Source organism: Miniopterus natalensis, chromosome 15, assembly GCF_054644295.1.
Source record: "Miniopterus natalensis isolate mMinNat1 chromosome 15, mMinNat1.hap1, whole genome shotgun sequence".
NCBI classification, from domain to species: domain Eukaryota; kingdom Metazoa; phylum Chordata; class Mammalia; order Chiroptera; family Miniopteridae; genus Miniopterus; species Miniopterus natalensis.
Window position 1 is genome coordinate 38598172 of NC_142095.1, and position 26009 is coordinate 38624180.

General features: G+C 49.5%; 1 protein-coding gene across 2 annotated transcripts; it reads right to left on the minus strand.

Annotated features, from left to right (window-relative positions):
• Window positions 1-3903: 3903 nt before the first annotated feature.
• On the minus strand, window positions 3904-25914 carry WNT5A (Wnt family member 5A). 2 transcript variants are annotated; one of them, XM_087825034.1, is made up of 5 exons: window positions 24843-25914; window positions 18701-18834; window positions 17237-17487; window positions 12439-12731; window positions 3904-8717 (listed from the first exon to the last, which is right to left on the minus strand). In XM_087825034.1, exons 1-5 carry the CDS (start codon window positions 24846-24848, stop codon window positions 8259-8261), a joined length of 1143 nt encoding a protein of 380 aa, XP_087681160.1. In that variant the 5' UTR covers window positions 24849-25914; the 3' UTR covers window positions 3904-8258. The 2 variants fall into 2 exon arrangements, with proteins under 2 accessions (XP_087681160.1, XP_087681161.1); XM_087825035.1 differs by lacking the exon at window positions 24843-25914 and adding an exon at window positions 19244-19309.
• Window positions 25915-26009: the final 95 nt, after the last annotated feature.

Below are 26009 nucleotides of genomic sequence, written 5' to 3' on the forward strand. Positions count from 1 at the left end.
TAGGCCCTTGTTGAGTGCAGCCTGGACTGCAATGCACCCCATCTCAACCCCACTATTCCGCTTCATCTTCACCTTCCAGTGGACCTCTAGACTCATGGTTCCTGGGGATGGACCACATTCTCTCCTACCTCTGGGCCTTTGCACAAGCTGTGCCCTCTTTCTTAAATGCTATTGCCCACCCTTCCACCACTTAACCTGAATAACCTCTACTTGTCTTTAAAAGTTCAGCTAAAACATCACTTTCTCTGGGGAGTATCCATGATTCCCCAAGTGCGGGTTGGGCTCTCCTCTCTAGGGTCCCCATGGCATCCCATCCATCCCCGACGCTCCATCACCGTGACTGCTGGTTACTCCAGAAGGCAGGGATCCAGTTCGCTTTGCTCACCTCTGTAACTCCAACACCTAAATCAGTGCCCAGAATACAGTAGGTGGTCATTACCTACTCTTCCTGCTATATAAAAATGGTAAATCAATAAATGAGTTGGATGGGTCCCTAGAGAAAAGGCAACCACAACAGAAAGAAAATTAGAGGCTCAGAGAGGAAGAGACTTATAAGGGACCTTCCGATCTGTTCATCCTATGCCAAGGGCCCCCCATTGTGTTGAAAACTCAGTGACCGCCCTGGGTTGACTATGGGAGCGTGGCAAGTGGACTGAAGAGCCAGGACAGGCAGTGTGTTGAGTAGGATAACTAAGTGCTGTGTCAAACTCCAAAATGTCAGTGGTTTGACCCAGTAGAAGTTCATAAGTTAGTCACACAACAGTCAGAGGAGGAGTTTCTGGTCAGCTCATGGCTTTCCTGCACGTGGGAGGTCGAGGACTCATGTTCCTTCTGTGTCATGGCTCCATCAACCCCTAACACTTCAGGGTCCTCTGCTGCCAACTGGTGAAAGGGAGAGACGCAACGGAGAACTCACCCCAGCCCCTCAGGAAGCCGAGCTCCAAAACTGACATCACTTCTGGTCACCTCCCAGTGACAGAAACTAGTCAGGGGACCATGCCTGGATGCAAGGGAGCTGGGTCAGGCAGCCTTTGGTAGGCAGTCATCTTCTAGTATGAATTCCACATTGATAAGGGGACATCCTGAATTATGGGTGGACAAATGGGCTCTTGGGTGAGGCTTATGCTCTCCAAATTTCCATTTCTTCATCTATAATAGTGAAGATAACACTATTACCTCAGAAGCTTCTTGGAAAGCTTACTCAAATGGGTGAAAGATAAAACCCTTGGCAAGTACCAGATACAGAATAAATGCTTGTCAAATATTACCTGCCTACCCCACTTTTTTTTAACTAGTAGAAATGAGATATGTCTAAAAGTGATGGTCAGAGGTCATCCAGATATTCCTCTGCCTTTAATCGTCTCTGCTCTTCACACTTTCCTCTTTTCCTCCCTACCCTTTTCTGGCTTTCCTTCCTTTCTCCCTCTTTCCCTCCGTTGTGGCATCTTTAGATCTCAGGCCTCCCCTGCTTGCCTCGGTGAGCACCTCCTTTCCCATCCCAGTCCCCCAGGCCGCAAAGTGGACTAACTGCCACTCAGGGGCAGCCCTTCATTAGCAAGAGGAGCTGGGCCAACTCTCTAGACAGGACAAGTCACCAAGGAGCACTCCGTCCCCTCTGCAGCCACAAAAGGCAAGCCAAGCAGCTCCTGACCTCAGTAGAACACATCCCCACAAACCTGCCAGAGAGAGGGGAGCTCCATGCCAGGGCTCCCCGACTTCCCCAGAGCACAGGATCAGGTGTTAAATGCCCAGGGAGTCAAAGCATTTCGACGAGCTCTGAGTTAAGCAGCAGCCTTCTTTCCTGCCCCTCTTTGACTTTAGCACGGCCAGTGCGCTGATGACCCACCCTTGTCATTTCCCAGACTGGTTTGGCAGTGAAACCCTTTCTGTTGAGCATCTCCTGGGTCTGTTGAGTGATGGGATGCTCTTTAGAAACTGCTGCTCAATAACAGTGTAAATATTCATTTAGCTATCTGGGAACAGACTAGCTAGGGAAATAGAGCCAAGAATTTATTATATTTATTTTTAATACTAATTCCTCCTCTTAAGTTGCTACTGTTGTTAGGCTTCAGAGCCCCTTTCAGGTTATATAAGATTCAAGAATGAAGGTGGGGCTGAGGGAAATGGATGTTTTTTATTCACTCGTTAAATATTTATCAAGCTCCTGTGATGTGACATTTCTTTACACCTAGAGGCTAATCTTTTTTGTTTATTTATTTGTTTTAACCTCATTGGCTAGATTGTGAATTCAGAACACTTAGTTTAGACTAATGGTTTTGAACCAGGGTGATTCTGCCCTCCAGGGGACATTCGGCAATGTCTGGAGACCTATTTCGTTGTCACAAATGGGAGGGTGCTATTGGCATCTAGTGGGTAGAAGCCTGCGCTATTGCTAAACATTCCATGATGCACATGACAGCGCCTCACAACAACAAATTATCTTGCCCAAAATGTCAATAACGGTGAGGCTACAAAACTCTGACTTAGAGGAAAATCATCTTTAATAGCCATCATAAGTGCATGAGTCTGGGGGTTAGCTTGGTGACATAAATGGCTCTCTAATCAGACATACCCGGCCCTGTCTCAAAGGGTCAATTCTGCCTAGACTGGCTGATTGTCACTACAGGGGACCCATGGTGCCATGCATCCAAGTGGCAAGCTCTTTCCAGTTTTCAAGCCAGAAACCCAAATTTGAAAGTAAAAGTCTGATCTTTTCAATGCTGGCAACGAATATGAGTATTTTTAATAATTTGCCGGTCAAACAAAATTCTTCTGGAAAGGTGATGTAGACAGGACACAAGTTTGCAACCTCCCTGAACAATCAGGGGGCCCTCCTAGCCTTGAGCTAACCACTGTTGAGTGCGTTAAACAACACTGGCCCACACTTCCTGGGTTCAGTCTTCAGACCGATTCTACCCTTTCCAGCTAACATTTAGTGAGCTCTTACTATGGACCAGAACCTCTTCTAAACACTTAAAACATGTTAACTCATTTTATCTTTACAACAACCCAGGAGGTAGGTGTCGTATTCTCTCCTGTTTTAAAGACAAATGCTCAGAGAGGCTACACAATTTTCCCAAGGTGACACAGCAGGTGGCAGTGCCAGGATTTGACCCCAGGGGGTCTGGCTCCAGGGCCCATGTTATTGATTGCTCAGCCAGCCTGCCCTGCGGAAGATGCTGCATCTCCATATCCCGCGCAGGGAAGCTTGCAAGGGCCTCCCCTGGCTTATTAGCCCACCTAGGCAGGTGACAGTCCACCACCGTGGTCAGCCTGTTCCCCAAGTGCACAGACCTCAGTCCCTCCACCCAGAGCTGCGGTTCTCAACTCTGGGCACATTCTGCAATGTCTGGAAACATTTTTGGTACTACTGGCATCTAGTGGGTAGAGACTAGCGATGCTGCTAAAAATCGCACAGGAAAAACCCCCACAACAAAGAATTACCCGCCCCAAATGTCAACAGTGCTGAGGCTAAGAAGCTCATCCTAACACCTGGCTGGCAATCGTGACAACATGGAAAGAACCACCAGCAGAATGTTCCAGGCCTGTTTATCTAAAACATTCTTTTATTTCTCCCCTAAAATCATTTTTTTCTCTTGCCCTCGAATCTAGTCATCCCGTGTCACTGTGCTAAATGCCTACACTGAATAATCATCTCCGAACACAACTCATAATAACGTTAGCAGCAGCAGAACAAGTAAGAAATGGAAAGATTAGCAATAGCCAAAAGGAAAATGAGCACTTAAATACAAATAAATCCTTGAGATTCGACCATAATTATCAACTACATGCCTGAAATGTGACTGTTCCCTTCTGGATGCCCTAAGCCATAATTGTGCGCTGTGCCCGCATGCATCAAACTCCAGGGGCACCGTCTCTGCTAAACACACACATGACTGCCGATTTCATAAAATGATTTTAATAGAAAAGTACAAGATATGAACAAAAATAAATAATCTTTATCTCATTTCTAGCCCAGCAAATTGTACACTGCATATAAAACTGGTCTGAGATGCAATTTTCCTCACCCCTTTTTAGCTTTTGAAATACTGAGACAGCATTTTAATTAAATCTTCTCCATTCAGTTTGATACATTTTTGTTTTAAAAAAAAACAAAAAAAAACCAAAGCAAGTTTTAATCATTTCTACATCCATTTTTTAAAGTTGTCTAACAAGATGATGTTTCACTAAAATAGAATCTTATCCAATCATCAGGTTGAAGTGTAAAGTTTGTACGAACAGGTACATTAGAAGATTCCTTTACTAAGTTGTAATTCCTATGTTGCTGAATGTTTCCTGTTTTAAAAACTCATTTCATCGTCTTACTTTCAAAACACGGCATCTGTTTTTCACCATTCCACAGAGAGAGGAGAGACTAAAAATGACTTTCTAAAAAAAAAATAAATATGCTTAAAGTACCGTTTACAGTGACAATGCAGTATTTCAGACCTATGCCTTGGTGTGGGTTTGCATCACATACATGCTTCAAGTTCCAAGTACCTTTTCTATCTGTCCCTCTCTACTTATATTCGAACCACTCAGCCTTCGGGGACTGTTTTTTGCTCATGATCTCTTGGAGTCGGCCAGTGCCGATCTCTCATTTGGAGCACTTATCCTGCTAGAGTGTCATATTTGATCATTCCAGTGGCTTGCCTAATGTTTTGCAAAAACACATTGAAACTTGGTATTGGCATCATCTGAGCAAAGGGTTTGGGCAGGCTACTAAACATATAGTCAGGAGTTCAGCAGCTAAGCAGATAAACTGAACTAAAACTTAAAACAGTCTTCCTTTCACTCGAATCCGTAATTACTATTTTGAACATGGCTCTGACTGCCGTTTCCTATGTATAAATTTTTTTGTTAATTTTCCTGTATTGGGAAGATCTTGAATGCATTCCAGGATGCAAAGGAAAAAATATGCTGACACTCCTAAATCAAGTATATGTTTTTGCAATAAAGAACACTGGTCAATATACAACTGAGGAAAAACTGAAACAGATGTGAGTCCTAGAACCACAAGCGTTTGAATTTGCCCAGAAATGCTATTTTAAACACCCTATATGTTGGTCTACTGTTTTTTTGTGGAATAATGCATTCTTGGCATCCTTAAAAGGTTTCAATATGTTACAAGGTTATCCAGAAAGAAAAAAAAAAGCAAAGGGCTAACGTATCAATCTGGGCAGCGCTGGCCAGATTTCGGTGTACACTTTCGGAAAGCACGAGAACCCGTATTAATTGCACTTAACACAACGAGCCTTCAGTTTCCAATGAGTTTTCATTCTCTGCAGATAGAAGCTTGCTTTTCACGAAATGACTTTCAAAGGGGAACAGAGACACTCAAGTCCACAGTAACTTCAGAGGTGCAAGAGTTGCAGTGGTAAACACACACACACTTTTTTGGGCTAAAACTCTGGTCATGGATACAAGCATGTGCCTTTTCAGTTCTTCTCTGAGATGTTACAACAGCAACACGCTCTAAAACAATTAAGTTACATGCATAATGCTGAAAAAATGCGAGCGATCCTATAACCAGCTTTGAGCCATCTGCTTGGGTTTTTAAGGAACATATATAGGAAGAGAGAATCTCCCTTTTGTTTTGTTACATATAGAAATCTTTCGAAACTTCCGAATAGTTTGGTATTTTGGTAAAAATTCTCCACTCTTCTGTTATTCTGACATGTAGTCACCCTACACTCTCCCTCACGGCTTCTCCAAAAATCTCCACATGAATTATCTGAACGACAATTGAAATCACTTACCAATATACAAGTAGCGTTTTATTTTATATTCTATCTTCCATTTGGCATAAGCCTTCTGATGTTTGTTTTTTAAACCAGTGAAATATACAAATCAGGCAAGACAGAAATATGTACATTAAAAGTACAGAATAAAGGCCATAGAAGATATACATAATATCTGAATGACAAGTAGAATATTTTACATTAAATAGTTTCTTTTTAAAACTAGGATTGTTAAACTCAACTCTCTTCATAAACATGAATCACTAAAAAGGAACAAAAATCTGATTTAGCAAATAAAAACTTACTTCATGGTTTTTGTATAATAAAAACCAAAAAAGTGACATTTTAAACTAATTAGTGCTTTTTAATTTCAAGATCTTTTGCTTGCAACTCACTGCAACTGAGGGGAAGTGAGTATCCTTGTGCAATAAATTAAGAGCCACAGATGGCTGAGGTGATGGGAAGGCCACCAAGCCTATGAAGGTTGCAGAAGGTGTGTATCTTTCCAAACTTCTAAAATCATGTAAGTCTGAGATAAGAAGATGTTTGATGGCACTTTTTGGAAAGAGGTGTCCTGTTTTAAAAAATTTAAAAACTAGCTGTCTATGTCATGAACTGGATTTTCCTTCGGGTACTACTAGATCTACCAGGCACCAGTTTCCACTCTGCACAAGGAACTAAGGAGAGAGAAGCATTGACCATGCTTCTGAGTTTTGAATCTCTCTTCATTTCCAAGTCTATTACCAACAAGTAATGCCCTCTCAGGAAAAATGTACAGAAATGGAGGCTGGAGAAAAGGGGGTGGGGTGGAAAAGATAAAAGAAATCTTCAAACCAACATGCATCTCAGGGAGGAAGACCTTCCAGATTCCTCAAAAACGAGGCTGTTTTCTGATGCTCAAGGGAGCATCACATCAGGGCCACAGCCCAAGCTCAACTCGAAAACCCTTTGGAAAAATCCCAATGGATCTCAATGAAGGACAACGCTCTAGACCAAGAAATAACCCCAGAGTAAAATGTAATTCTAGATCACTGACTGCACTGAGATATAATAATATTTATATTTATATATATATGTATATATATATATATGTTATGTACAAAAGACTTTGAGATATCAGGCACCATTCAACCACATTCCCCCCCCTTATAAATGCAACTGTTCAAGTACACTAGGAACAGTTTTAGGGTTCACCTGCAGTATAATAGGAAAAGCTTGAGTGGAGAGTCTAAACACAGGATCATATGATGAAATGCTGCAACACCTCTGTGAACTCCATTAGCCAAGTAATGTCATTAAAACATATAAAAACTACAACTCCTCAGAATAAAAGTTCTAGGGGGAAAAAATCCCTAAGTATCTGTTTTCCAAGGGGAGCTCCTAAAGGTTCATTTCCTCTCCTGCAATCAAAGGGGACCCAGTGGCCCTCCCAGTGGAGGTGGCCAGCCTCACCTCCTCAGTGGGACAGGACCAGGAGGAATCAGACAGGGTTTGGGGTCAAGCGGGAGGGCAGGTTTCACGCCTTCCCTGCAAACAGGTTTTCTGCTCCGTTGCAGAGCTGAGCTGCATGCAATTACCTTGTTGTTTGGGCGGAGGGTCTGTGAATGGAATCCATTTATTATTTCGATTATTATCATTTATTAACCAAGTATCCCTAAGAAAATTACAGTATATTTTCCTTTATATCCAAGCCAACCTCTCCCGCCCCTCTCCAAACAAAAAGTCTACAACCCAGAGTCATTCGGAGATGCTTTCCCCAATCTGATAACCTAATTCCTGTAACAGCTTCCAATCAGTCTTAATATGGTAGTTTTTACGTTTTTTTAACTTCTGAGACTTTGCTCCCTGCTCCTCAAGTTTCAGTAGCTGTTAGAGTAGGACCATCTGCACATGGAATGTTTGAGAATCACGAGACACATGAAATAACTTTCTGAGAGATACAGGATTCTCCCTCTTACATTTTAAATTACCATTTTGAAAATGTTTCAGACTGGTAGCCCCTGGAAAAGGGGGGGGAGGGGGTCTCATTTTTGTTTGTTTGTTTGTTTCTCAAGACCTTTCACCAGAGCATTTGCAATTCATTTTGGTCGCGGAGGCTGAATGGAGCATAGATTTGGACCACCCTCTTCCAGCTGGATGCTCCTGTCCTATGTGACCCCACACTGAGAAAAAGAAAACCCTCTAGATGTGCACACAACTAAGTCAGGGTCTGTGCTATTCCCCCTCATCCTATACCATCAAAAGAAGTCTTGTCTTACCTTTTCAAAGATCCACAAAATAAATATTTTCTTGGTTCCCACCCCCCATTATTGCCAAATAATAATTATAATATTAATAATAAACCACAGAGTTCTTAGATGGGAACAGAAAAAAAAAAAAAAAATGGTTCCGGCTGCAATTCTTGGGGGAAAATAAAACATTAAAAAAAAAAAAACAAAAAACAGAATCACTGTACTTTCTATAAATAAGTGGGTCCTGGGAACGGGGCTGGGTGACAGGCGGGCGGCTGGGCGCCCACTATTTGCACACGAACTGGTCCACGATCTCCGTGCACTTCTTGCACTTGACGTAGCAGCACCAGTGGAACTTGCAGTGGCAGCGCTCCGTCTGCACGGTCTTGAACTGGTCGTAGCCGCGGCCGCAGCACATGAGCTCGCAGCCGTCCATGCCCTCGGACGTCTTGTTGCACAGGCGGCCCTGCGTGCCCAGCGAGCCCGTGCTCTCGTTGCGCACGCAGTAGTCGGGGCTGGGGTCGATGTAGACCAGGTCCTGCGTGGTGGGCGAGTTGAAGCGGCTGTTGACCTGCACCAGCTTGCCGCGCCCGTTGAGCCGCATGGCCGCCGCGCTGTCGTACTTCTCCTTCAGGGCGTCGCCAACCTTGCGGAAGTCGGCCAGCTGCAGCCAGCACGTCTTCAGGCTGCACGAGCCCGACACCCCGTGGCACTTGCAGGCCACGTCGGCCAGGTTGTACACTGTCTGTGGGGAGATGGGACAGTCAGTCTGCACGCTCGTGGAGGGGCCCAGGCTCAGGCTGGGCTATGTGAGCAAAGCTCCCCTCCGCCTTCCGGAAGGAGCCCTGTTCCCCAGCTAAACCGGGGGCTGGGCTCCACGACCAAGGTCTGTGTTGCTTTCTTTAAAAAGTCTACAAAATAAATACGTTCTTAGCCCCTCATTACTACGCATCATCATAATAAACCACCACAGTGTTTGAATGGGAACAGGGGAAAAAAAATGTTCCAGTTGCTTCTGTTTTGCAGGGAAACAGCAGCAGCAACTAAGGCGGCTTGAACACTCATCGCAGAGGTTGTGCACCTTTCCTTACCTGCACCACCTGGATGAACCCTCACGACCAGCTTATGGGGGAAGTGCTGTTGTTATTCCCATTTCACAGAGAAGAAAAATGAGGCCCAGAGAGGGGAGTTACTTACCCAACTACTGGGAAGCAGGGGTACCAGGATTTGAACCCAGGCAGTTGGGCTCCAAGCTCACGTTCAGTGACTTGCCTATGGGAACCCTGCTGGTAAGTAGCAGGGCTGGAAGGGGTCCAGCTCAGGTAGGATCAGGGTTCAGATCTTTACTCACTATGGCTATTACTGCTGTGTGCCAGGCACTGTATTAAGGACCTTTACGTTCTTTTATTTCATTTAACCCTCCCGGCAGCGTTATAACATGGGCTGAACTAGATGGTGGCACGTGGCATGGTGGCACAGGGAAGGCAAGTGGCCTGCACAGGTCACACAGCTAGGATGTGGGAGAACTGGGTCTGGATCTCAGGTCTTCTCCCTCCTGCTTCCTGAACAATCCCTACGCTCTACCTCCACCGCCCTGGCTAAGAGCACCCACCCTGCACCCAGGCGGACATGGACTCCGTCCTGACTCTTTCCCTGACTTCAGGCAACTGGCTTCCCCTTTCTGAACCTCCATTCTCCATCTGTGTAGGGGACTGTGACACCAACCTCCCAGAACTGTTGGAAAGATAATTTCAATTAGAGGATGCATGGAAAGTACTTAGCACGCAGTATGTAATCAGTAAATCTGGTCTTTCTCCAGGGTGACAAGGGCATGGTGTCTGGGCCCTTCCCAATCACCTTGACCTCAGGTGTGGCCCAACAGCACTATGCCCAGCAGTCTGGGAGGTGGCGGCTGCCTATTTATAGTCCCGAGGGCCCACAGTTCCTGTACCAGTGACCCTCCAGAGTCCCAGTGCTGTTGGCAGGAACCTGGGAGGCTGGAGTGAGTTAGAAGGCTGCTTCCACCCAGAACAGCCACGTTCTTCCTTCAGGGATTCATAAGGGGCTTTCTCAAAAAGGGGGCCAAGGTGTATTTCCTTGGCATAAAGAGTTTCAGGCACTCAGCTGGTGTGAGGAAGGGTTTTGCAAACATATTTAACCTCCACTCCCCTACGAGGAAAATAAAAAGCTATGTCCTGAGGAGATGCTAATATGATTTCCTGGCACAGTGTCCAACTTCCTTCCCCACCTCCACTATCCTGGAGAAAAACTGTCTTCTATGTAACTTCATCCTCCAGGATACAAGCTCAGCTCACTGCTTGAATTATAAAACTTATGGGGCAGGGGGGCTCTCAATATTTAAAAATGCAGATGTTAAGTGAAATTATAATATTAAAGGTGATTTTCCAGCTCTGCAAAATTCCATCTCTCCGCTTGGAAATCCCTTGACCTGTTCTCCTGGCTGCTAAGCCCCTGATGACTTCTCTAAGTGAGAGAAGTGTAAGGAATCTCCAAAGATGGGTGAAAGCACCAAATATGGGCAGAATGGGGCCCAGAGCGGCAGCCACTCTGTCCTGGAGGCATGTCCGGTTTGAGGCACTGACCCACTATATGCAGAGAGTAAAGGTGTGTGCTCTGATGAGCACAGGATCAAGGACTTCTGGGCTCCCAGAGAGAGCAGAGTTGACATGCCCATCGCATGGCCTTGGGTGGGCCACTGTGGGGAGAGAGAGCCCAGCCACACTTCGGACACCACAGCAATGGGTGACCTGAGCAAGGAGAGGCCACACTCCCTCTGGAGCAATTATGAGACCCCACAGGGCAGCACAGGCAAAAATCTGCAGAGTCCAGTCCTTCCCTGACACCATCAAATGTTTGGCATCAAATCTGAGGAGATAGTTTAGCTGGGATTGTCTAGAAAATCTTTGACTTCTCTATGTCTTTTAGTTCCTAATGTTTAGTAATTATCATTTATCAAGCACTTTACTGCTACTGGCCAACACTAAACAAAGGCCTTCGATTGAACCATAGGAAACTGTTATTTTGTAGGTAAGAAATAGTCATGTATTGGTATTTCATATGGTTCAACCTACTATCTGATCCCCGTTAGTGCTCAAGATAACTTCAAGAGATAGTTAATGCCACGGCCACTTAACAGATGTGGAAATGTGGAAACTGGGGCTCAGAAACAGAAAGGTACAGACAGAACTGGATTTTAGCCTAATTCCAGAACCTACAGCCCTTCATCCCTAAACTGTGAGGCATGATGAGTTTAATTTTTTTTAGGGCGCCTGGCTTATATCTCACTCCATTAATTTTCTTCCACAGCCATGAAGTGTTTCTCTAGGCCTCAGTTTTCCAATCTTTCAAATTAGGGTGTGCAGCCAGAGGGTTCTAAGGCTCCTTTCAGTCCTGGATATTTTACTTTGTGATAATCTTCCTCTCTCCTCACCCCAAAATACAGAAGGGTGAAATCTCTGACCAGAATGTTCCTGGCACCTACCTTGGGATCTGTGAAAAAATAATGGCCCTAGTTTTCAATGCTGCCAAAGTTAAGAGAAGTTTTCACCCCTTCATTTTAAAGCAGCCATAAAGTGCCATGTGCTTAACCACAGGGGAAAGGGGGTCTTTTTAACTAGCGTGAAGCATTTCATGTCCCCATCTGGGGAAGGAAGGAGCAGAATGGGGACACTCACTGGGGACCTGCAGGGTCAGTCCCTTCTGGGCACTTCTGAGTGGCTCTCTGATCCCTCCAGAGTCACCCACCATTGGCCTGATGGTCAAACTGTGAAAAATGCTGCAGTTTTCCTGGAAATTCTAAGCTTTTTCAGAAAAGCCCTCAGCCCATCAAGCCTGCTATCTAATGACACAGGGAAGAGAAAGAAAGGTAAGTCCTGGAAGCTGGGTGAGGGTTTCTCAGCTGGGACGTACTGGGATAAAGAAGGGGCTCTCCCCAATTTAAGCCCAACCACAGCTCTGTTCCAGGGAGGAGGGTAAATGTAACATTTTTACTTCTGAGCTGGGCTGGCCAATTGCACTGGGAGTAATTAAAAAGGCAGAGAAAGATCTTTGTTAGGCTACTGCAGAAGCACCTTGGCTGGAGGGGGCCCAGGCAGGGTTCACCCCCAGGAGGCCTGGGGGGGGTGCCCCTCTCCAAAGAGGAATGTGACCCATGAGTGTGTGCGGGTGGGGGGCAGGGCTGGGGGTGGGGGCAGAAGGAGGAAGGGAGGGAGAGGGAGAGAGAGAAAAAGACAAACAGGGAGAGAGGGAAAGAGACCAGAAAAGATAGAGAGGGGCTTGGAGACAGAAAAGAGAGGAGGCTGAGACGCGCACCGAGACAAAGACAGGAGCCTAGAGAGAGAGGCGGAGGGAGGGGTGAAGAGGCCGGAGAGGTGGCTTGGTTGGGGGGGGGAGGGACAAGGAGCGGGCCCGGGGGCGACGGGGCGACGGGGCGACGGGGCACTCACCCTGCGGCCCGCCTCGTTGTTGTGCAGGTTCATGAGGATGCGCGCGCTCTCGTAGGAGCCCTTGGCGTGGATGCGCTCCCGCTCGCGCGCGTCCACGAACTCCTTGGCGAAGCGATAGCCGTAGTCGATGTTGTCGCCGCAGCCGCCCCACAGCCAGTCCCTGGGCAGGTCCTTGGGGCGCGCGGCGCGGCTGCAGCCGCAGGTGGACAGCTCGCCCTCGCGGCACGCGCGGCTCATGGCGTTGACCACCCCCGCGGCGCTCACCGCGTACGTGAAGGCCGTCTCGCGGCTGCCTGCGGGCGAGGACGCGGGTCACCGGCCGCTGCGGGGGGGCGGGGACAGCCCCGGCCCGGGACGGCGCGGGCGCAGACGGGGCGGAGAGCCCGCGCTCGCACGTGCTGCACCTGGACGAGGTCCGCGCACCGCCCGGTCCCCAACGCACACCCCTCCCTGCGCCCCCCCCCCCCCCAGGGGAAGCCAAGATGATTTCCCGCGGACATGCAGAAGCGACCCATGACAAAGGAGTGCCACATCCCTGCTGTCTCTACCCCGGCCTTTCACAGCCAAAGGCGGGAATCTAGGCCGCGCTGGGCTGATTTTCTCTACAACTCTTGAAAATACTGGAAACTTCTTATTTCCAAAAATGCACAAGAAAGAAGTCATTGAGGGGAAACTCAGAATTGGGGTAGATTTCCTTACATTTATTTTAATGTTTGTATTATTTTCCTTTTGAATTACACAGGGCAGGGGCACAGAATTTGCCAGGCTTAGAGCCTTGGAAAGTCTGAGGCCCCAGACGCTGCAGCAGCCACACTTGCGGCCACACTGGTTCTAGCTCACCTCCCCTCCTCCTCCTGCCGGCAACCTCTCCCTCCTGCATCATGCAGTGTATCTCAGGACAAGGCTCTAGACTTTCCCAGTGGACATTTCCTAAACCCATCCCTAGACAGTTATAAGTGAACCGCTTCTTTCTGAATCCCAAGCTGAACGGACTGATCTTTCTCCTTCTAGCCGAGTTGTCTACTTTTAACCAGCCTGCTGGCCTTCAAAGCCACTTCTGCAGCTCCCTGGCAGCCGTGCCTCAGTGTGAGAATGACAGCAAGGAGGCAAAAGGCACAATCTAAAGGGAAAAGACAAAAAAAGCTTCTTCCTTCCCCAGACTTATAAAGAATATACAAACCTAGGGGAAAAACAGGATTCCCCTTCCCTAAGTTACACAGGAGCCCTATTGGTAAGGAGGAAATGGAGATGATCACACATCACCTTATGGGAATACGTTTCTACACATCACAGCAGCCACTTAATAAAAATGTTGCACTATGAGAGAGAAAGGGTTAACACCAGGCCAGCTGAAGCTGGGCCTGGGGGTGCAATGAGGAGGCCTCACTTGCCTCAACTATAAAATCAGAGTATTGAACTAGATGCTTAGGGGGAAAAAGGCCCTTTCTGGCGCTAAATTTCCTGTACCAGAATCATTTTCTCCTGCACTTAAAGAGCTTGCTAACAGTCTTTTGGGGGAGTAGACAGGGGTGGAAACACAAGTACAGCTGGACAACAGAACTCAGCCCCAACCAGACAGGTCATTCTGCAGGAGGGTGACTATGCCAATGCAGGGACCCATCCTTTCCTTGGACTTCTGCTCCAACTTCAATCCACAGCCATTTCTGACCCCCCACTTCCAGGAATGGCGATGGTTCCCATTTACCACAGACCTTCCCTCCCACATTTAAAAAAAAAAAAATGAATAACTTGAGGCATGTGCTGGGGGTTGGCAGGAGGATCCAGAAAGTTCCTGTGGGGTGCGACATCTATCTTGCTGGAATTAGCGAGGCAAAGAACATGGGAGGGAGTGGAGAGAAATGACGAGGAAAGACAGATTCTAGGGAGTTACTTAAGGATTAACACATAATACAGAAAATGCTGTGGCCCTGGATGGGAGGCTTGTAGAATAAAGAGGTAGCTAGAGAAAGAGAAGATAACCCTTCAGAGATACGGGAAAATAAGACACTGTCCTGTGAGTATACAAAGCATAAAAGGTCTTTTATACAAAACACAATAATGCTGCTTGTTTCAGAAGTCTATCTTGGGCATTTCCTTTTTTGCCCCAGAATACAAACCTGGTAGAAGTCTCTAAGCTAACTGGTCGCTGCAGGGGAAATGTTCATTTGAAAAGTACTCTTGAGCTAACAGGCTGTGGACACCGTCGCCCTGGATGGAATGAGGCTGCTTGGCGTAGGCCTCCCTCCCTTTGAATCTACACCCTCTCCCATCCTCACACGCCTTAAAAATGGCACCTTCCTGACATATCTTTTCACAGCATGGAAACAAAGAAGAGACGGAGACAAAAGCTGGAAGAAAGGGGAGCACGATGAAAAATGAGAAAGTTTCCAAAATGAAGAGTGGGCCCCTTCACGAGGCGATTGTGTACAGTGCCTCCAAAGCAACTGGCACCCTAGAAAAATGAGTTGAGGAGGGGTTGGAAGGGGCAGCCCTGAGTTTCTCAGACACTGGCCCCATCACAGGGTCAGATTCTCACGAACAAGAATTGCTCTCGATGTCCCTGGTGTACTAAGTGCTTTGGAGCAGACACGCATACACCTTTCACTCTTAAAGGTGTTCTGGACTTTCCCTTAGCCCATTCTCTTCCAAGGTACAACCTTAAATAGAAAAATGAAAGCTAAGTAACTTTCCCACTATTGTGGTTGGGTCCATGTTCCTCTTCCACCAAAAGCTATTCTGGTTTTTCTTCTCTCCAAATCTATTTTAAATTAAAAAGAGAGAGAGAGAGAAGGCCCTGTCGGTGTTCCAACACAAGCCACCCCGCAGCAGCTTTCTGCCCTGAGATCCCAGGCACTTGGGGCGCTTTTGGCAAGGGAGATGCGGCACCTTCCCAGGACAGCAGCTGACTTGGTGATCACATCCAGGAGGACTCCCTCAGAGGCTGTCCCACCCACTTCCCATCAACCCAGACGGCAGTACCACACAGCCGAGGACCAGAGAGCATACTTGCAAGGGACAATTAAATATAGGTCTTTGTACCAAGGGTTCTGCTTGTTCCCTTAGGAAGCAGGCTCTTTGAATCTTGGACCACATTTTAAATAAATCTCCAGCAGAACTCAAATCCACTTAGCAAATGATAGCTTATTCTGAACATTTTGGCCCAAAACAGGCTACGAATAAAGACGAGAAGAGAATCTTAAATCAAAGCTGTGTTCCAGTGACTACACAGAAAAACAGTTCCAATTGCTGTTTTCCTTTCTGGTTACCATCAGAGGTGTATGATTTTTGCTAGCTCATATACTCGTGAAAAAGCGGCCCCATAGTTTGAGAGGAAGGCAGTTTAGGGGCACTATATAAGCAAATGTGAGGAGGGAAGGCTGACAACTTGCCATTCTGATATAACTTCTTTAAAAAGTGTTTAGTTCACTCACAATATCAAAAAGCAGGAGAATTCAGTCTCCACCACACCCCAGTTAACTACATAAGGCAGCCTATATTCAGGGAAAACTCCTGTGTTCCTGAAGCTGAACTCCGAGCTCCTGATCCAGTATATACATTAGCACATTTTAATCATTAACAGGAAGGACAAAGCCCTAGGAAACTTTGCAGGCTGAGGCTTCAGACCATTTTCCCATTCAATTAGAGGACCGGCTTCCAGTCCTGTATTATTTTAGTTTATGAAGGCGATTGGCTCAAACATCCACTGACAACTCTTTTTTGTTCTCAATGAATGCACTTTTCAGGGTTTTTTAAAAAAGCATTTTATCCATCTGTGATGGATATTAAGCCAACTTTTTATCTTCAGTCAGTATAAACAGTTAATTGCTTTGATAAATTGCTTCTTATTTTTGGAGTCACTGCAGTCATATTAATTGTAAGGGCTTGTTTGCATAAAAGTAAAGAGACCTAAAATATTCACACTAGAAAACACACACAGGACCTCATCTGTCAGATGCTATCCTAAGCTATTAAACCAAACCAGAGGCAAACTGTGTTTTCAAATTCTTTGCCTTTTGTCCAGTTTTAATGTCATCTCCTCCCTGAATGGAATAACAAGTTGCACAACACATGTAAAATAAAGAATCAGATTGTGACTGATAAAATTAAAGGTGTGTTTTTTTAAGCTTCTGGGTTGAGGTCTGAAGTATGTGCTTTTATATCAATGACCAAAATCGCAAATGTAAATTGGACCACTTCTAATTAAAATTCTTTCAGGGACTAAAAAGAAAGCTTTTAACATTATATATATTATATGTGTGTGTATATATATACACACACATATATATATACATATATAGCCTCGGGGGCTATCTATATTAGGAACATTAGAACCTGATTCACTTCCAACATGCCCAGTATTCTGAAAGATGACAATTTTTATTTTGCTGCTTGGGCCATTTGAATTGTGGCTTAAGTTAAGAAACCGCTTACAGTTAAAAGAGTTTTGAAGCTTAAAAGGATATAAATGACTCAGCTTTCCTCATCTACTTTTGAGAAACCCAAATAAGTGTGCTGCTTCTATTGTAACCAAACATTTCTTAGAAAAATTAAGTATTCAGAAAAAAAACAAGGTGTCTTATGATGCTCCCCTCCTGATTGGGTTAAAGAAGTCCAAAAGGTAAAAAAAAAAAAAAAGTGTGGGAACAGGAATTAACACAGGTAGCAATCGTGACACAAATCCCCAAGCCACCACTCTGCTGGAAGGTTCCCTGCTGATCAAGCTGGTCAGTAAACACTAAAGACTTTTTCTAGGAAAAAAGTTTATATATAGTTAAAAATAAGTTAAATGGTCTCCTACCTATCTGCATAACCCTGCCAAACACGGAGGTGTTATCCACAGTGCTGCAGTTCCATCGCCGATGTCGGAACTGATACTGGCATTCCTTGATGCCTGTCTTCGCGCCTTCTCCGATGTACTGCATGTGGTCCTGGTACAAGTGGCACAGTTTCTTCTGTCCTTGAGAAAGTCCTGCCAGTTGGCTGCAGAGAGGCTGCGCTCCTATGATATATACTTCTGACATCTGAACAGGGTTATTCATACCTAGCGACCTGAAAAGGGGTGGGGGGAGATGTGTGTTCAAGATTTACGTGAACTCTCGAGGTGGGCCCCCAGAAAGCATGTCAGCAAGACATAGCTCTAAGCACACAGATGCTTTTCTCTCCTGCTTGTCCTCATGACAAAGTATGAGAAGGGCTTCATAAAACTCCTCTGTTTCAGCTCCACTCAGAAAACGGAGGTATTGTGTAGTTCCCATCCCGCCATCTGGCCCCTCAGTTAAGAGTTTTTACTCCCTTCCTTGCCCCCCACCCCTGCTATATACCTGAACCAGTATTTCCGAAATCCACTCAGAAAAGAGGTAAACGGCGGTTTCGGAACAAGTCTCTGACCTTAGAGAAAGGGACTCACTTTGCCCCACCAATTGGAGTGATCTGCCTTGAAAAATGTATGAATGCCGAAAGCAGACACAATTAGACACGGGTGGGAGATGGCAGTTCCTTTTGGCTGATGGAAGAACAGTGGGACAAGTATACAGACTGAGGAAAATTCACCATGCTCTGGACATTTTAAAAGGGCTCCTTCTATATGATTGTGAAGGACCCAAGACAGGGTATCCAGTGAACAGAAGTCATGTTTGACAGTCAGAAAAACACTGCTCATTTACAGGGAAAAGTATCCAGAACGCCGTCAAAAATAATCCTCTGGATATATTGCAGCCTATCTGCAAGGGCCCTGCCAGAAAGAACCCCTCTCCTTCAGGGACATTTGACTACTTCAAGTTCACCTTTTCTTGACGGAATTTTGAGCCCCAACACTTCTCGACTTGGAGTTTAGCTGTCTTCCTAGAGCTCTCCCTACATTAGACCCTGAAGGTTAATAACCTCAAGTGACAGAAAAATAAAAGTTGGAACTCACTTTTACTACCTAGAGGTGGCAAAAAGTAAATTTTATAGATAGGCTTTCAAATATCAGGGAAGTGAATTTAGGTTCCCTTTTATTATATGTACTACAAGCATACATCTGAACAAGGGCCTCATAGAAAAAGGTCTAGATTTATAGGCTCTGATTCCCTATGGAGCTACAGATAAGCTTTACAATATTAGCAAATTAAAAGAAAATTCTTATTTAAAAATACATGTAAATAAAATGTATCATATGTGTATTAGACAAATGCACCCAAGCTCATGCTTCAGCTTTCAATATTGCAGCATCGTACAAATGAACCTTTTTTAAAAATAAAATATGCACATAGAATGAACTTACCACCAAGAATTGGCTTCTATTACAACCTGGGCGAAGGAGAAAAATATGGCCAAAGCCATTAGGAAGAACTTGGAAGACATTGCACTTCCAGCCGTCCCCAAAGCAACTCCTGGGCTTAATATTCCAATCGACTTCTGGAGAGGGAAGAAAGGAGCAGATGTTTATTGCCTCTCAGATAATTTTCAAGCATACAAGTTTAAACAACGGAAGCATCCGGGTCTCTTAAGTTTACTGTTGATTGACTGCGCTTCTCCTCGGTGAGTTTTTTGATGAGAAGATATAGGCAGTTTCTTTTTCCAAATTAATCCACCCACGCAACCTCACCAGGAAATCTGATTTCGCTGGGATCCTGCGCGCGGGGCACGCCAGCGATTACAAACATGTCTCAATGCTGTCGAGTCAAAGCCCCGGTGCCAGGCGCTGCCTCCTTCCTGCTCGCGCGCGTCCCGCACCCCCTCGCTCCCCGCTAGTCCACGCTGCGCTCGGTCCCTCCACGGGAATTCACTTGGGAAAACCCGCCGCCACCCTCGTCCTCTCCCCGACCTGGGCCGAGCAACAAGTGGAGCCGGAATTAATTCCAAGGGCGAGAGGAGCGCGAAGGAGAGTGGAGCGCGCCGCCGCCGGCTACAGAGGAGGCGGGGTGGCCGGCGCGGGGGTGGGGGGTGGGGGCAGGACGCGGGAGGGAAGGGCAGGGGGTGGGGGGCGAGGCCCGGGGGAGCAGCGCGCGAGAAAGTGCCCAGCTGGGAAATGCAGCTCTGAATTAACATCGTATGTTTCTTAATCAGTTTACGGGCCGCTTTGGGCGAAGCCACTTCCAGAGGGGGAAGGGCCGCCTGAGTTTCCTTAGGACGCTCTTCAGCCAGACTGGAGCGGGGGAAAGGGGATGGGGGCACTGGAGTCCACGAGGAGAGAGATCTGCTCTCCCCACCAAGGAATCCAGAAAACGGGGCGCTCCCTCGGGCTCTGAGTGCTCCAGAGAAAGGATGGCACCCCAGAGGAAAGAAGGGGCTCTGGGTCCCGCTGTACTCGGTTCCCTTCCCTGCTCTCCCCACAATCCTCCAAATTCTTTTTCACTCTCCCTCCCGCCCCGCTTGTCCCCACTCCTGGCAGCTGCCGTGGAGAAAGGGGAAAGGAAGCCAAGGGGTACTGCAGTTTCCTTTGGTCCCGGTCTGGAGTTGTCCGCCACTTCGCCGTCGCGGCACTGTGAACATGGCCTTGAAACGCGGCCACCTCACCCTCCAGCCCAATTAAGACTCGGTTCGGTCAGATCCGAACGGTGAGGGTGCAGATTACGGCCAAAGATGGTCCCAGCGAGCCCCCGACGGGGCCAGGGATGCGCTGGCTGCGGCGCCGCCGCCGAGTCCCCGGATTCCAGGGCGCAGGGGGCCGGGCGGTGATGGTTCCAGTCGTCAAGAATTTCGGGGCAGGGGCGGCCTCGGAGGCTTCCGCTGCCCTTCCTCCCCACTGGCGACTTCTCCACCTGTAGGCGGCGGCGGAGCAAAGCGGTGGCGGCTGCGGGTGGGAGGAGCAGGTTTCCAAAATCCCCTTTTACATCTCTGATAAGTGTAACCCCGACGCGCTGCGTCTCCCGCCGCTCCCAAGGGACCCCTTCCTCAGGAAAGGATAGGTGAGCCTCTTCCAGGTGGCGGAAGGACCTGGCCTAGAACCTGTGCCGTAAACGGGCCTGAAGGGACCTAGGCAGCCTTGGGAACACGAAGGGGCTCAGGAGCTTGCCACGGCTGTTCCTGGCCAGCCGCCCCTTTGGCACAGACACCTCGGGGCTTCTTCGAGAGGAAATGCTTATGTGGTCCCCAGTGCCCGCTAACCACGGCTCCGGCGCCCCTGGTCCGCTCGTCCTCGAAACGCCTCTAAGCTGGGGGCGCATCCCTGAGACTAGAAACTTGGGGTTTCCCCAGCCATGCAGAGAAGACTTCGTCTCCCTCCCCCACCCCCGCCCGAAGTGTCAAGTTTCCTCCAGGGGAGGGGGTGGGCTGCTAGGTCTGCCTTCGCGCGCGGCCCAAGCTTCAAAGTCGACTCTCCCCATAGGCGGCCGAGGCCGTGCGCTCATACACTCATGCACAAACACACTCATGCCCTTTCACACACTCACACGCGTGCACGGATACACACGCTCCGATGTGCTTCCGAGACGGCGGTGCAGATCGCCGCTGGCCGCGCGCACTTTCCGAGCTTCCCGACGGGCGGGGCGCACGGGGCGGGGCTCGGGCGGCGGAGAAATTGATAACAGATTCGGCGGATTACAGCGGATCTCTTTGTTAGAGGGGAAGCCACACAAACCGAACCCACTCTCTGCCGACGACCCCGAGGAAAGTCCACCGGTTCCCAGAGCTGGGGCCAACTGGTAGTGGGCCACTGGGTCTCTGAGACTCGGGTCTCCCCAGCTCCAGGCTGGGGGTTAGCCAAAGGTATCCCCAAGGGGATCCGCAGGAGAGCCCGGCTAGTCGCGTCTCCACTTAACCCCGCGCGCTTGCCCGGAAACACCTTGGCCCTCTTCCCGCTCCAAACCCCGCGCAACCCCGAAAAGGCCCCACGATTTAGAAATATTGAAGAAACCCGCAGTGAACTCACTAATAAATACATCGACTCTGTTGGGTAAACATCCCTTCCTTGTTTACCAAGAGATCTGATCCGAAAAGACAGTACGAAAGGAGACCTCTCCGGAGACCGGGTAAATCCAAGCTTCTAGGCAGAAGCTGAGTTTACCACGGGATGGACTAAACGTTTTCGAACGCTTTCGGGGCCCGGGAAAGCCGACCTTGGAAGGACCCTCGGAACCTGTTCCTAGTGTGGGATGGAAAGGAGGGCGCATTTGAGAGTTTCAAGCGCAAGGGAGGGTTGAAGCGAGGGGTGGGGGGGTCGGGGGCTGAACGCCGGCGCGCGCCCTGGTTTCCAGCCCGGAGCAGCTCATTGTAGTGGCTGCTTATTCTGTCTCTCCTCCAAAGCTTTCGCACCGGATTAAAGGTGTTCCTAACCCTTTTTATCTACTGGGGTGCGGGCAGGGAGGGATGAGGGCTGAGAGGGGAAACCTTCAAGCTGGTTGGAAGACGTTCGCGTGCGACCGAAGGCATCGGAACGCACGCGCAAAGCCGTGCAAGCCCTCCGCGCGCCGCCCCTGAAAAGAAATTCCACAAAGGCAGGGCGAATATCCTTGACCCTCGGCCGCTGGTCCTACCGCACTGGGTTCGGGCATCCCGTTCCACCAGGCTCTTTGCGTTCAAGCCACCCCCCCACCCCCCCACCCCGCAAGCTTCTGGGTGTGGAAATGAGGAGGGAGACCTTGGAGGAAGTGAATTTAACCCGGACTGTCGGTGTCGAAAAGGGTAGGAAACTCAGAGCATTGCAGCTCGTGGTAGGAAATAAACTTTTGTTTTTCCCACTGTGATCTCTCCCCAAAGCCAGGAAAGATGGAGAAAACTGCGGGAGGAAAACTTGGTTGCAGCCACAAGGTTGGGCCGTCCTGCCTCGGGAACGCCAAGACAAGTGGGAGGGGATGCAGAGGATGAGCTGGCCAAGGCTGATAGGAGGTCCGCTTTAGGGGCGCAGACAAGGAGCCAGCGCTCCCCCACGCCTTCAGCCTGGGTGCAGGGGGGCCGCAGCCGCCCCACGCCGCCGGGATGTAGCCACAGCGCTGTGGTGGGGTAGGGTGGGGGTAGAGAAGGTGGAGGGAGCTCCCAGAGCCCAAATCGGTGCAAGGAACGTGAGCAGCCTCAGATGGCCCCGACCGAGAACCAACAACAGGTCCAGAAACAGGGAGTCTCCAAGGGAGGAATAGAAGCGAAGTCTAGTTCTTTCTGTTCCCTGCCTTCCCCCGTCCATTCCCGGCACAAAGCTCTCCAGACCGCAATCCCTGCCCCCACGCTCACACACACAAACACACACACACCACTTGCACCTTCTCACACGAAATATCTACCTCTCTCTCTCAGCACAAGCTCTCTCAACTTTGTCCAGAGGAAGAGCAGTGTCCGGTGGAAGGAGAAAGAAAATTAAACATCAGTTCAAGCCCCCCCCCCGCTTCAGGAGCAGTTTCAACTCCATTTTTTAATAGACGAAGAAACTGAGGGCGAGAGAAAGCAACACTTGTCCTCGATTACAGATTACAGAGAAAGTGGGTGAGAGCGCCAAGACCAGACCCGAGGCCTCCTAGAGAGCGACGCTCTCGCTCCTACGCCTTGGATAAGAGGTACCAACTATTGCTCCACTCGCCCGAGCCCCATTTGCTGGGTCGGACCCTTGGCCTCTTCCGTATTGCAGTGACGGCGCAGCGCAGCTGGTCCTCTGGGGGCCTCTGAGCGTCCCTCCCCAGAGAGAGAGGGGTGCGGTGGTCCCGAGGGCTGTGCGCAGCCAGAGGTGGGAGCTAGAGGGGAACAGCTACCCACTTGCCCCAAGGAACCGAGTCCGAGGCGTCCTACCTCAAGGCAGCCAACAGGGGGCAGCCGGCACCGCACTGAAGGGAAGAAAAGACTGCGGGAAAAGCGGAGCTCCGCGCGCACCGAACTAACCCCTTGTGCTCTGGAGCGCTCCAATAACGGGAGGGAAATGGCAAAAAAAAAAAAAAGTCTCGGATCGGGCTTCCGGACGGGAGGGGGGTTCTCCTTTGTAGGGTCGTGCGGGACTAAGGCTAGTATACCCAAGACCCAAGAGCAACTAACCTTTTATTTCTCCCCCACACACGGAGGGCGCAAGTCCACACACTCGGACACACACAATTCCACCGCCTCTGCGTCGCCTGCGCGCTCTCAGCGTTACCCTCTCGGAACTCCCCTGGCAGAGGCTGTGTAGCAGCTACATCTCCGCATCTGGCTGAAGCCGCAGCGAACGTTGGCGGTAGGGCAGGGACTGAGGAGGTGCAATCGCGCCGCTGGCTACAAGTGACTTCCAAAGAGCGAGTTGTCCATTTCAAGAAAGACGAGAGGAGATGGGGCCCCAGTGCCAGACCGGGTTTAGAAAGTAAAACAAGGCCGCGGGGGTCTCCAGGTTTTTCGGGGTTTTTTAAACTTTGGAAGGGGGGGGGGCGGGTTTGTTTGCTTTTAGGAAACATCCTAATTCCAATTTCAACCTCATTTTCTAAAAAACTGAAAATGGGAGAAGTTAACAAAAATGGAAGGATAGAAGTTTGGAGAACAGAGAGAGGAAAAGTTATTTTGAAAACAGCAAGCTATATTGCTGGAAAAAATGTTAACTTTTCGTAAAAGTGAACTCTCGGTGACCCTCGGAGTGTGTGACTCGGCTTTAACATACAACTGACAATTAAAACAAACAAGAGTTCACAAACTGCCCCCCGCCCGCTCTCCCAAGGCGGAGGCCCAAATGTTTCCAAAGGACTAGTCGGATTCCTCGCAGAGGGCCTGGGCGCGATTTCCCAGCGGACAGGATTAGAGCCACCACCGCCAGCTCTCCCCGCCCCCATCACCGCTGCTAAGTGCCGGAGCTCACCCAGTGGCGGCTAATAATGCTAATAACGCGACCCTGCTCCCCGCGCCTGGGTGCGCGCTGGCCCCCCGCCAGGCACTCTTAAAGGTACAGGGCCTGCAGCACTAGGGTTCCCCGGCCACGACGAGCCTGCAACCTGGCCTCTCTGGCTGCAGAGGGCGAGGGGTGCGCTTCTCTGGGGCAGTCGGCCCCTAGTCCAGCTGCCCGGTCTCCCAACCAAGGAGTCCATGTCCTCTTTCCAAGCTCTGGCCACACACCTTCTCGGGGCCCGCGCAGTGGGCACTTGGTAAATATTTGTTGAATTCCATCATTATCCTGTTATTGAAATATACATAGTAAGTACCCTCGAGTTTCTCAGGGCCAAAGGGAAGTCTTCCGCGAACCGCACTGTTTTCTGCCTTGGCTCTTACCGACTTTTTCTCCCAAGTCGAAAAGGTTTACAGAACATTTGGTAGGACGAGAAGCGGTCTCGGGGAGGCAGAGGCAGTGCGCAGGGGGTGGGGGGCGAAGGGTAGGGGCCCCTGCCAGCCCCGCGGTAGTTTCATTCTCTCCAGGCGATAGGAGAAATGGAGGGATACGAAGAGGTATAGGGGGTGGGGGTGAGAAGGTTCAGTTAACTTCCATAAGAAAAAAAAGTAAAGGTAAAAAAAAAAAAAAAAAAAAAGTCTGCGGCGCACAGAACACCTACCTTCATGGCGAGGGGGAGGGGGCCCGAAGAGGAAGTCGCCACCAGAGCGAGGGCAGCGGAGGAATCCAAGCGGAGCGGCCGGGTTAAGCCTGGGGGGACAATCCGGCACAGAGCTGCGGGCTCCTGCTGGGCGCGTCCGGCAGGCGCTGGGACTCGGAGCCGAAGCGGTTACTGGAGCCCGAGTCTGGGGGCCCGAGGCGGAGCAGCGCTGGGATGCGCCCGGGAACCGAGGGGGCGCGGAAGCCCGCCGGCCCGCAGCAGAGACTGGGCCTGGCCGGGGCGCAACAAGGGAGCCGCGGGTCCGGCGAGGGCGCGCAGGCGACTGTTCCGCGGCGAGGCGCTCCCTCTCCAACGTCCATCAGCGACGGCGGTAATTAGGGCTTTCCAACCCCAAATGTGGGCGTGATTGTGCAAAAGACTTTACAACAAATAATAAAAAAAAAAAATTCTTCACAAGAGGGTGAAAAAAATGCCCCACTGCTCAACTATGGCCTGGGGCGAAAGGGGGGGTGATCCGTGCGCCCAGGTGCCCCCAGTTCATTCACACCACGGATTCTGCAAACTCCCGGCGGCTCACGCCCTCCTGATCTCCAGCTCCTCCTCTCCAAGTCTGTGGCCGAAACGTCTGCTTCCAGGCGCTGATCCTGCGGCCGCGAGTGTGTGGACGTCTGTGTACACACAGACACACACCCAAACACACACACACGCACGCACGCACACACACACACTCTCTGCAGCTTTGGGGCCACAGAACAATCAGGCGCGCATGGTTTTTTCTCCGGGAGATGCCGCTGAAAACGCACAAGTCGACATCCGAGCTGTAAGAGTCAGCGCCAACTTTTGTCCTTTCATTTTTAGGGTTTGGCAAAAAGGGGGCGCACGATGGGTAGTCGTCCCTGGACGTTCTGCCGTGCGGTGATTTCGGGGGGCGATTGCCCCAGGGGAGACACGGGCTCCCCCCTCCCCACCCCCTTCTTTCTCTCTTCGGGTTAATGCCCCTCTTTTCCCCGCCTTTCCAGGGCGCAGGGCGACGCGCGGCGAGGGCACCGAGTGCGCGGGGCTGGGGAGGGGCGAGGGGCTCCGCGGCGGCTCAGCTCCGGAGGTCCATGGCCGGCGGGGCTGCCGCCTCCTCGCTCGGCGCCCGGGCCCGAGGGGCGGGCGGGCGGC

Coding starts and splice junctions, on each gene's coding strand:
- WNT5A (XM_087825034.1), bottom strand. Junction 12,732..17,236: donor TGGCAGGGTTATGCAGATAG/GTAGGAGACCAT, acceptor CCTCGCCCGCAG/GCAGCCGCGAGACGGCCTTC. Junction 8,718..12,438: donor ACAACGAGGCGGGCCGCAGG/GTGAGTGCCCCG, acceptor ATCTCCCCACAG/ACAGTGTACAACCTGGCCGA.